This window comes from Aulonocara stuartgranti (assembly GCF_965226115.1).
Source record: "Aulonocara stuartgranti genome assembly, chromosome: 2".
Taxonomy (NCBI): Eukaryota; Metazoa; Chordata; class Actinopteri; order Cichliformes; family Cichlidae; genus Aulonocara; species Aulonocara stuartgranti.
In genome coordinates this window covers 9,314,294-9,326,798 of record NC_138940.1, presented here as the reverse complement: position 1 = coordinate 9,326,798, position 12,505 = coordinate 9,314,294, and the positions used below count along the sequence as shown (strand labels likewise).

The 12,505-nt window shown below is 39.0% G+C and overlaps 1 protein-coding gene across 1 annotated transcript; it reads right to left on the bottom strand.

Annotated features, from left to right (window-relative positions):
- Positions 1–276: 276 nt before the first annotated feature.
- Positions 277–2,196, bottom strand: exosc3 (exosome component 3). Its single transcript, XM_082545180.1, has 4 exons — positions 1,910–2,196; positions 1,531–1,680; positions 1,252–1,403; positions 277–1,154 (listed from the first exon to the last, which is right to left on the bottom strand). Exons 1-4 carry the CDS (start codon positions 2,132–2,134, stop codon positions 947–949), a joined length of 735 nt encoding a protein of 244 aa, XP_082401306.1. The 5' UTR covers positions 2,135–2,196; the 3' UTR covers positions 277–946.
- Between the last annotated feature and the right edge of the window lie 10,309 nt (positions 2,197–12,505).

Below are 12,505 nucleotides of genomic sequence, written 5' to 3'. Positions count from 1 at the left end.
AGTTTTTAATTTTGATCCTGATCCCATCTTTGGGTTCATTAACAGGGGGACAATTATCAACTTCAGACTATCTGAAAATCTAAAGGAATCATGAAAATACAAATTTTATCACGCAGTGTCTCCAGTTATGCTGCTGCTGTGTCTGCCATCAGGAAGCCAAGCTGTTCATGTTGGACTTGGAGCCGATTAAAAAAAAGAAAATAATCATGGCTAAAGGTTTTGACAGTGTCAGAAATGTGTGCTTCAGCTTTTTTAAATGTCTCCATCTCATAGAGAACAAAGCAATTTATACATTTTAAAGGCTTTTATTGGCAAATAAATCAAATGTATGCACAGGGTTAGTATTTACAGTGTTGACCCTTCTTTGTAACCTCTACAGATCTCCGTAATGTGCTCTAGATCCATTCCTGCCTCATCAGCACTCCAGTTGATCACAGATTCTCAATCTCATTAATAGTGGAATTTTCTGGTCCTGGATCTGAGATATTAATATGCAGATCTCTGAGGGATCACTTTACCTTGTGATGTGGTGAAAAAGGCACAGACTGTCACCAAACTGCTCCAGGATTGTAGGAAGGAGCCGCTCTTTGGTCAATCCTCAACTTCTCTGAACATTTATAATTTTGACATTACTTTTTTTTTTTTTTTTAAATATTCCCCCCTCACCCTCATCTAGTTTTATTTATTTTCATCTTGAGTCTGTCATGTTTGTGGTTTTTGAGTGGGCAGGTTCTTTGACAGCTGCTTTTCAAAAACGTTCAGACTGGAGCTCCATGTGAAAACATGTAATGATCCTTTAAACACTGAACAGCTGTAGCCATGCTCAGTGTAATGTCACAGAGCCCAGGAGTGACATCACTGCAGCATTACACCTGGACTCAGGTCTGAAGTGGTCTACAGTGTGGGCTCTGCTGGTTCAGTCGGTGTCCTGGAGTCAAGAAGTCGTCTAGAACGCCCCCTGCTGGACCTTCCTGAACAGCTGCTGTCTCTGCTGGGCCGTCATGGTTTCGGCACTCTGCAACAGGTTTGCGATGATCAGCGTCTGCTGCACGCTGGCTGATTTGACCCAAATGCGTCCGTTCATCCCGACCACAAGCTCACACGGGAAGAGGTGCTCAAGGTCTGAGCGGATGTTGCTTTGGGGTGCCAGCAGCCTGAGGGGGGGAAAGTAATGTTTAGCCTGAGTTAAAAAGACCACAGACACAAATGCTGGTGTCATGTTAGCTGCAGAGGGTGCCATGTGTCAGTTACCTTCTGACAAGACCAAGAGAGACTCTGAATAGCAGACCTCCTGTTCCAAACACTCCCATCCCATTAGCTCGTCCTGAGCTGTCAATACACACCAGCTCTGGTTCCATGTCCTTATTGGCTATGAGGAACTGAGCAAACACCAGGTCGCCCATCTGTACAGGTGACACACAAACACACAGGGAGGAGAGAGGGGGAATCATTACAGTGGCTCTCTTTAACCTAAAGGTGGATTACCTTTAGAGTTCCCTGCACACCAAACTCCAGTCTGATTTTGGATACCTGGACGTTGGGTCTGTTCCTCTTGGTCGCTCCTTCGAATGCCAGGTAGGACAGAGATGCCTGCTCACTCCCTCCGAAGTCCACCTTGAAGACATCTCCAGATTTGGCGGTGACGATCCCGATGATGCTCTCTCCTTTAGCTGGGACATACTGAGGATAAAGAGAGACATAATCAGCTCCCAGCACGCACTGGTTTACGGAGGTCTGCTTGGTGCTGTGATTAATTCGGGGTTATACTTGAACACTGAGAGAAACACACGTTTCACACTTCCAGGTTTCTGAGATAAATTAGCATCCAGAGAGCAGAAAACCAGCCCCTATCGATGAATTAGGTTATCAGAAACTCACACTGGCGTTATCTTACTAATATTTCTCTCACCCTTCTCTGTTGGGAATCGATCCAGAACACGTTGGGCTCCTTGTGTCGCAGCACGCCGCTCTTACATACCACTAGCCGGTCACCGCAGCGCCGCAGGCCCGGACCGCACATCACCTTCTCCGACTTCACCGGCGCCGTCAGAGAAATGTTCTCTTCGGCCTCGAAGGAGAACTCGTCCCCCGGTAACAGCACCTCCCCAACCCTTTCCTTCACGGTAGAAAACATGCTGCCGCCTATTCTTCAGCGTTAACTCCTCTAACAGGTTGTTGTTGTTTTCCACCGGAACCCCCCCCAGTATCACACGCAGGAAACATCCAACAGCGCCCTCTGTCAGTCAGGAGGTATTACAACATGCTGGCAAACATGCCAGTAATTTGTTGGTAGATTTAGAAAACAAAACAAAACAAAATAAAAACCAAAAACATGTGTGACCCAAACCATTGTTACCAGGTCTGACTGATCTTTACCTAATTTTTAACATGTCTCTTTATTAAATATGTTATTTAACATCTCAAAGTGATTATAAATTGAGAACAAAATCATACATCATTATAGTGTTATTTTATTCTTCAGATACTTTGATATGACAGTAGATTGAAAGACAAGAGAAAAAAATAGGGATACGTCTGAGAAAAAAGGCTAAACAGTGAAGTCCCAATTGTATCAACAAACAATTAAATAAACAGGGAAAAAACAAAAATCCAAGAGTAACATTATAATTTACAAGAAAAAAAGTGTCATTTACAGTGAGGATCATTGTACACCTAAATAAACAACTAAATAAATACATAAATATGTGTAGACAAACAGAGGATCCAATCTAAATTAATTTACAATAAAACAGTTATGTCACATTATATAATTAATGATTCTTTAGTTGTTACATTTTGTGCATTTAATGGCACTTACTGTACATTTTAATTGGTATGAATATATTTTTGTATTTATTTTATATTTTGGCAGGTTTTGTCCAGTCAGCTGCTGTTTTCTATTTTTATTTATGTAAATATACACCTCACACCTAGTTAATTTCAAATTAATTTTGCGCATCAGCAGATCTCTTTTCTTGAGCAAACGAGAGATCAATCAACTCATTCAATTCAGGCCATAATAAAGGAAAATAGCAAAATTTAGAGCATAGATTTTTACCATTAACTCAGCAGACAGATCTTTTTTAAAATTTTCCACCACCTTTGGCAGCAAGAACTGCAATTGGGTTTTCTGATAACTGACAATATAAGTCTTTCATATTGCTGTGGAGGAATTTTAGCCCACTATTCTTTGCAGAATTGTTTTCATTTCATACACATTGAAGGGTTTTCCAGCATGACAGACCTGTTTAAAGTCACACCAAGGCATCTTGGCATCTTGGCTGAGTCAATCTGGACTTTGACTCAGCCACTCTAATGCCTTCATTTTGTTTTTCTGAGCCATCCAGAGGTGGACTTCCTGCTGTGTTTCTGATCTTTGTCCTGCTGCTTAACCTCAGTGTGCTTGAGCTTCAGGACAGGAACTGATGGATGGATTTTAGTAGAGAGCAGAATTTATGGCTCCTGGGTACCATCACACTGCCACCACCATGTTTGAAATGTGAAATGTTGTTAGTGTGATGTAATGGGATTCAAAATAGTTCCACTTTTGTCTATCCAAACAGTCTACAGAATATTTTCCTCAAAGTCTTGGGGATCATGCAGAAGCATTTCAAAAAATGTGAGATGAGCGTTTGTCCTGTTTATACTCAGCAGTGGTTTTCTCCCTGAACTCTCCCTTGGATGCCATTTTCGCTCCATTTTTTTCTTAATTATTATTATTTTTTTTACCTCAACTGAGATGTTACAGTGAAATGATCAGGGTGACAAATATGCAAAAAGCTAAAATCATGAAGGGGGCACACACACAGTAATATAAATGTTCTTGAGGGGGTAAATGAAGTATTACTTGTGTTTTAAAGTAAAGGGTTGTACCGAAGAAGATTAGGGCCAATGGAAAAAAAAATGAGCACATCTTTTTTTTTTCTTCTTTTCCAGAATTCTGAGATCAAAGTCAGAATTCTGACTTTTTTCTCAGAATTCTGAAAAAAATAATTCTGAGGAAAAAGTCTGAATTCTGAGAAAAAAAGTCAGAATTATAAGAAAAAAGTCAGAATTCTGACTTCTTTTTCTCTGAATTCTGACTTTTTCCTCAGATTTATTTTGATGTGCGCACTTTTTTTCCCCAGTGGCCCTAATCCTATTCTGTTAAAGAGTATGACTTGCTCACTTCCATGAAAATCCCACTTTGTTGGTTTTTGGAACAGGAGCCTAACATTTAAAAACGTCTTAGCTTGATTACACATTACAGCAGTAATGTGATTACTGTGGGGTTTACTTTTATATAGAAGATATAGTAGGTCGGAGGGCACTCTGAACTCATACTTATATAGATGGAAATATATCAAATGCGTTATTAGTTAGTGCACATCAACATGTTAATATATGACTCTTGTATTTGAAGTATTCTGTGATGCTAGAACTGCCCAGTATGTGGTTATGTGGTTTAGGTTCTGACACCAATCTGGTCCACTGGATTTATAAACATCTGGACACTATAGAGAAGAAATGTTGATATTTGCAACTATTTTAATTAAGAAGATGACAGAAGATGAAAGTTTGAACTGCAATTTATTTTGAATCATCAGACTTAATCCACACCAAGGACCAACACTTCAAGTGTGGTAGCAGTAGCAGATACTAATGTAATTGCACTAACAGTATAATGTAACTATAGTAACAGTAACTGCTACTATTACTATCCGGTCTTTAATTGATGACGTGATGAATCCTGCTTCCAAAGTACCCTGCGTTAAATAAGGCTTTTGTGTTTTTAACAAGTTTTAATGCTTTGTATCTGGTTCTTTTTATTCTCAAAAAGCCCCTAAAACAGTCAGTGATCACTGTCGCCCTCTCTGTTTTTATTACCGCTATTCATTTTAAAGCTCAGTGGATGAATTATCTCAGTTGTTCTCCTGACTTAAGTTTGGTCCGTTTACAGCATCCTGCCATGCGATTGCATTTGACCCTGACCATCAAGAATCCTCACGGCAACTTTTATCGAGTGGAATAAAGTTAGCGTTCATCCTCGACCTTCACTGTTTATATTATGCTAACATAGCTGTGTCGCTAGCGATCACGTAGCACATCAGCTAGCCAAACTTCAGTAACCCTACAAACGTCAGTGCTGTTTACTTTCTTGTCTTCATTTATGTCGGAAGTGATAGCAGAGCTGTACGTTTTAATTTGTTTCAGAAATCTCTCAGTCAGGACAGGCTATATTATATTTAGATAAAAACTAGCGAGCTAACTTCCTGCTAACTCCATTAAGTTTAATAAATTCCGTTTTCATGGATGCCTGGATGTTTAACCTAATTGTTACACCTGGTAGAGCAGAACACTGATCATTTTATTACAGATGAAAGACAGTAATTTTTAGTAACAGATATTGATAAGTTGACACAAGAAACATAAATATATTGGTGGAAATCTGTGTAGAAAAACTAGTTATGCGGATTGGAAAATGTTTCGGCACGTTCTTCACTCAGGAAAGAGTTGCAGTCATCTGCAACAGGCTTACCAACAGAATCTGGGCTAAAACCAAGGATGAATTTGCCAAAATCCCCTTAGAGAAGTTCACAAACCTCGACAGATGATTTTTGAAGTCCTGTGTAAAAACTGGACACATGGAGAAGTTCTTATGGAATTACATAGCAAATTAATTGAAGATGAAATTGTTGATATTAAATCGGACGTGGACAAGCTGTAGATATTGAACCTTCGAGTCAAGTAACAAGGTTTCTGTAATGTAGGAAAAATAGTGATATTGATTTTAAAATGTTTCTAGAATACTAATTGGAGACTTTAAATTGGCTAGTTTTAAAATTATAATGGCTCTTTTAAATTCATGGAGTCACTTTTGAAAATCCTTTGACTGGTCCTATAGCAGGCATTCGATTCGATTCATCAGTATAAAATATTTATGTTCAAAGCACATTTCTCAGATTAAAAAGGTACAGAAAGGTAATTTGTTTTGTAAATAAATATAAATATACAGCAGAAAAGTTGTTTGTTAAAACAATGACAAAAATGTTTCTGAACCTGCATGGAACAGTTAAACCTTTCCCAATACACTGTGAACAACAGGCAGGTAAGTGTCTTAAACTCTCACACATAATAGCATTTCTGTCACACTTCACTATCAGAACCTTTTGTTCCGTTTCAGCAAGAGCTGCTTTTCTAAATTGACAGAGGCTATCTGGCTTTGTTTGGCTGTGAAGAGTAAACCAGTACAGCTAAAAAGTTGTTCACACGCAGCAGAAGCAAGCAGAGCTGTGTTCAGCTTAAGGTTCTTGATGGCTGAGAAGGAGTGCAGCAGCTCCATGGTGTCTGTGGCACAAGCAAGATAACCATCAAGCTCAACTGCAATTTGCAGCCTTCTGGAGATTGGTCTGGAGAAGAATTCATCTTCATGACTCTCTTTGCTGATCCTCACTCTCATGCTCAATCTTTTAAAGATGTTGTATGATGTATGTCAAGGCTGCAAGTAGATAACACAATTTTGTTATTTAAATTGAAGTAATTATTCCTGAACACACAAACTTAAAATCAGCTAATTCTCAACAAGGATCGTTTGATATTAAGGACACACCATCAATAACTTACAATGTATTAGGTGACATAAACATGTGTTCAAATGTAATAATACACAAAAATGGGATCATATGAATCTGGCATACCAGCCTACATTACATCTGCTCTATCAGTCCAGGAAGGCTTGAACTTGGGTAAGAGGACTGCAGCTGCAGCCAACTCTGGATCCTCCATCATCGGTCCAAAATGCTTTTGAAGGCCATGTTGCACTCTGATGAGTGGCATGCATGTCTTGCTTGATGTCTCCAGCCTGCTAAGTTTGGACAGTAGTTGTTGGATTACTGGCAGCAGCCCTCCCATGAAGGAAGTGGACTCAGACTGGAGGATGTTTGAAGCTTTCACCAGTGGCTTCATGGTGGTACAGCCTTAGGAATGCAACTTCTGCGGGACTCAACCTGTAAGATACAACAACAAAAGCCACTATGACTACTAGGGGTGCAACGATATTCGTATCGATATTGAACCGTTCGATACAGTGCTTTCGGTTCGGTACGCATATGTATCGAACAATACAAAATTTGTAATTTATTTTATCAACTTTCCTTCTGACGATGCTGTCTGTGTTGAGCGCTCAGTGAATCTGCGTTCGACTACTCCGCCTAGGCTCGACAGTGCAGCCTAGGCGGAGTAGTCGAATGCAGATTCACTGAGCGCTCAACACAGACAGCATCGTCAGAAGGAGCAGGGCAAGCTAGCGAGACAGAAGTTAAGCTCTCCTTGCAACATGGACCTCCCCCACCCTCATTCAGATCTGGCGTTTGGAATTATTTTGGTTTTCATGTGACGTATGACCCTGAAGGTAAGCGAGTCATGGACTAAAGTAAAACAGTATGTTGGATGTGCCATGCAATGCTCAATTACATGGGTGGGAACTAGTGTGTTAGCGCAGTTAGCTCGTTAACGTGTTGGCCGTCTAGCCCCATGCACGGAGCGATCGGCGGTAGCTCGTTAACAGAGATTTGCCGTGTTGTGGCGTTAAGGTCATTTCAACGAGATTAACCTGAAAGCACTAGTGGGAACACAACGAATATGACTGCACATTTACGCCGACATCATCCTAGTGCAAAGACAAGTGGAAGCAGAAAAAAACAAGCAAGCATGCTACTAACTTTAGCCGAGTCATTTAGACAGCTGTTAGCACATGATTCTCCTTATATGTTTAATATGCTGCTGAGAATATAGCCCAGAAGAAGCGGATAGTATAGCTTTTATTTTGGAAAGAGGCATTTCTCTGTAATAAACTCTCTTTTCCAAAGATGAGTGATTCCTCAATCAGATACAGGGCTCGCAATATCGCTAGCCCGACGTCCGGGGGCTAGCGATTTTTTCAGTCGGGCTACCAAAATCTAGCTCTTCCCTGCCCATCGGGCTATTGTAGGAAGGAAAAATATATGTCAATGCTTCTGCATTCTTTCAGAAATGTAGCTGGGTAATTATGTCATTGGCATCGGTGAGCCACTGTCAATATGTGACATATTGAAATGCGTTTGAATTTGCGCTTGTTTTTTGCTTTCACTTTGCAATTGCGCGAACTGTGTATAGAGAGCGACAGCACTGATCTGTGAGTGATGATAATTTGTGCACCAATTCCTCTGACATCGTCTTATTAATCGTTAGCTTACTATGCAAACATGACAAGTGAAATCTCCCGCAGCTTAAACATGTGAGAGGTTGATCGCGCAGAGAATCGCTGAGCTTATGTGAGTCCGTGTGTAAAAGCAGCAGGATTTATATTTGACTACGATGACCTGGATGACTGAGAACCTTCACAGACAGATATATATTTTAGTTCTGCTGAGCCAAATAAGACAGGTCAGGGTGAAGAAGTGACAGCCAAAGAAAAGCTTACCACAAAACGGAGAAGTTATGACAAATCAGACTATAAGGCAAAAAGAAAGTGCAGCTTTATGGTTTCATGGACAAAAGAATTTCTGTGGCTGCAATATGACGAGCTAAATAACCAGGGCTGCACATAAGTGGTCCGCAGGTGCGCATTCGCTGTCAAAATAAAAAACACGCACAAGGGTTAGGGTTAAATTTAAAAACTGTACTTTTGAGTTAAAATATATATTTATAATTTTAATAAATGACAAATTAAAAAGGCATGAACATTTTTTTTGTATCGAAAAAATATCGAACCGTGACACCAAAGTATCGAACCGAACCGAACCGTGAATTTTGTGTATCGTTGCACCCCTAATGACTACATATTTATTACAGAAGAGAGCGCTTCGAATTATGCATAATGTTAAATATAGAGAACACACTAATAATTTGTTTATAAAATCGAAATTGTTAAAACTAGAAAACATAGTGAAATTACAGACTTTAACTATTATGTTTAGGGCGAAAAATAAAACACTACCTCTTAAGTTACAAAGTTTATTTGTATTGTGTTCAGAAAATGGGGACGGCAGAAGGAAGTTTTATTTTAAGCACCGGTTTGCTCGAACCACACAAAGGCAAATGTGTCCAACAGTCAATGGCATAAGAAACTGGAATTCTCTCAGTGATCATCTTAAGTGTTGTATAAATGTTTCCCAATTTAAAACCTACTATAAGAATAAAATGATAAACCAATATGAAGAAGTTGAAAAGAATAGAATTTAATTGTAGAAAAATGATCCTTTTAGTTTGATATTTAGTGGTATTGCTCATTGTTGAGTATATTGTTCTGTTTGCTTTGTTTTGTTTTGTTATGTGCAGAAAATTGTCATAGTGTAATTTTGGTTGCCTACTTGTATTATCACAGATAGGGGGCAGGTATCAATAAGAATTTATTCTTCTTCCTGCTCCTTTTCATGCATGGAAACAGTGTTACTTTAATTGAAAGGAAGGTTGTGTATGGGAATGCATTACCATGTGTGAAACAAAACAAAACAAAACAAAAAAAAAATAGGGATCTTCTTATTAAATATTAAGAGTCTGCTCACGTTTTCAACCGTCTATTAAAGAAAATTCACAAAATTTGCAACCATATTGGTAGGTGTCCAATTTTACTCACATATTTACCTTGATCATCAAGAGAACCGGTGTTGTGCCAAAAAGTGATTGTCTGCCAAAAACTGATTCCCAGTGTTTCTGTGTATTTTTTATGTGTAATATCTTTACGTATGTTCGTAAATAGACTTCGGTGAACAGGGGATACAAAGGGGTTACATAAAGAATTAAAAAATTATCTGTTTTTTAAGTATCTTTACAACTTGTACTTACATTATAACCAATCCGGTCCTTTATCCCCACTTAAAATATTTTTACAGAACTATTGTAATATTTGCTGCCATTTCTGCTGTCCTGTTGGGCAACTTACTCTTACAAAATACATTTTTAATGTTAATGAGATTTTTTTTACTGCATAAATAAAGGTTATATAAAAGTCGCTGCCAAAAACTGATTGCGGCTTGTATCTTGTTACACGAATGTTGTTTGTGGCTCAAGATGACTTTATGTCATCCATAAGGGATGCATTTGACATATGTTTAACATATTATAGCCCAACAAGTTACTTATAGCACTTTAAATATGAGCAATCGCTTTTTGGCAAATACCGGAAATCAGTTTTTGGCAGACAATCACTTTTTGGCACAACACCGGCAAGCATGTCAAATGTGCGACACCCTCTCAATCTTTTGCACGCTAGTTCAGAAAACGGATCACATACACAAAAATGCTGCTCATAGAGCTAACAAATCAAAACAATCCACATTATGTTCTGTAAAAAAAAAATCACATTGGGAAACATATAACCCTACCGATTAAGACCCATGTCACTATGATAGACCTATATTTGGCCGATGATACTGATCCATCAGTGGCTCTGCTATGTGTCAACTGAGAGCTGGAAGATTAATTTGAGATGCAGCTCAGCAGTGTGTGCCATTTTTGTTTTTAATATAGACCAGCTGATTTTAGGCCTCTGAGTTTTATATGACTCAAGATTTAATTTATTGTAATGATGATGGTTGTCTAAATAAGCTAAAACATTCCTAAGAAGTGTAGCTCAATTGTGTTATATTATAATTGTACGAGTTAGCTAGCTCCGTGTTACTTTAATACTGTATCAGGCTAACCAACGGCAGTGACAATATCTTAGCCAAACTAATGACCTTAACACACATGAAAAATAAAAAAAACAATATCGTACAGGTATAGTTGTAAGACTTCTTACCTCAATGTGTTTTTTTTAGATTAGATGCTGAAGTCTTGTAAGCTGATATCACTGTAGAGGTCAAAGTTTGCACTGCATCTGGACGCTGTCTCCTTTTCTCCCTCTCTACATGAAAAACCCATTCCTCCGGTACGGCCACAGGCACTCGTCCTCCGTCTTTTCTACATAGTTTTCTCGGTTGACGGCGTTGTCTTCTGTCTCCATTTAGGCTTCTTTGTCTCCAAATCTTCAGTCTATAAATTTGTTTAGCAGCGGAGGTTGCTTGCGTCTTAAATTGGCGCGGTCGCGATTGCCTGGTTTTTCCTCTCCACTGTTACATATTGCTTGCTCAGAGTTTGTCTGTTAGGGTTTTCTTTTTAATACTGTAAGGTTAAGACCTTAAAGTAATACGCTGCAAGCTTACCTTGCTGTGTATTACTTTAAGATCTTAACCTTACATTGTGAAGGCTTTGAGAAAAACACCATTTCATTTGGTGCTATACATATTGAAGTGAATTGAATTGAACTAACATGACTAATGACTAATGACTTCAAGTTTTCTTTCTGTTTGTTTCCATTGTCTGTAAGTTGAATAAATACATGTGTTACCTGTTATTTAGTTCAAACTGCGGGTACAAAATTCAGAGAATATGCTGTGTTGTCATGTGACCTGTTCTCTCATGTGTGCCTTTTTCTTGTTTTGTATGCATTTCTCTTATTTATATTTATTCCTGCTGTCTTACTAATAATATTTTATTCCTGCGGTTGGTGTGGAATTCACATTTTCATTAAATTATTTTAACCCTCTCTGGCATTGATTTTAGTTTTTCAGAGAAAAAATACTTCACCCTATGTGTGGTGCTGGAAACATTTTACCAACTTATAAACTCATAAGTCTAAAACAAACAAGTTCATGTCGTGATTGCTGAAATTTCCCATCACCTGAGGGTTATGCAACTCAGTTACCTTGGGTCAGATGTTCGTGCTACACGGAGCTGAAAGGTTTGAGTTAGAGAACTTTTCCAACTTCTGTGCCCGCTCCGCGTGGTGCCCTGCTGCGAGCCGCAGCTGTCCTGCATTACCTGCTGCTGTCACTCATCTCCACAGCTGACACCTGAGCCGCAGCTTTAAACCTGCTCTGCATTAAAAGAAGCCAAACACAGAGAGCAGACTGACAGGAAGTCCCAGAGTCTGCTCATACTAACTAAATAAAAGGCCCGGTAATTTAATGAAATCAGGCAGGGAGAGCATGTTTGTAGAAGAGGTCATCCTCACCGTTTCCAAAGTTTCAGATGAACTGAAGCTGATAAGAGTTAAACTAATGATATTGGTGACTTATTACTGACTTGATTTAGACTCACAATGAGTTTGTTTTGTGCTCATGTCTGAAATTTGATTTTGATGGGAAACACTCATCGAACAGCTCACGGCTGATGTTGATGTTCGGTCTTGAAACAAGATCATTTTAACAGCATGTTCTGGTCTCTGAGAGGCGTTCACTGCTTCAAATTAAACTGTGCAAAAAGCAGCTCAGTTTCAAACCTGGATCACATCAGGGACGATGCAGGATTCCCAAATGTTAGAGGGATGGAGTCACAACCACTGTCATAGGTAGAATCTGAGAAAATTACAGAGCAACTTTTGTTGTAAAAATGTAACTAAGACATAATGATTTGATTGTTCTTCAACTTCACTTTCATACAGAGATGTTAGTGCAGACAGATGCGAGGTGAGGCTGAAGGACACATGGTGTCAAACGAGCGGCAG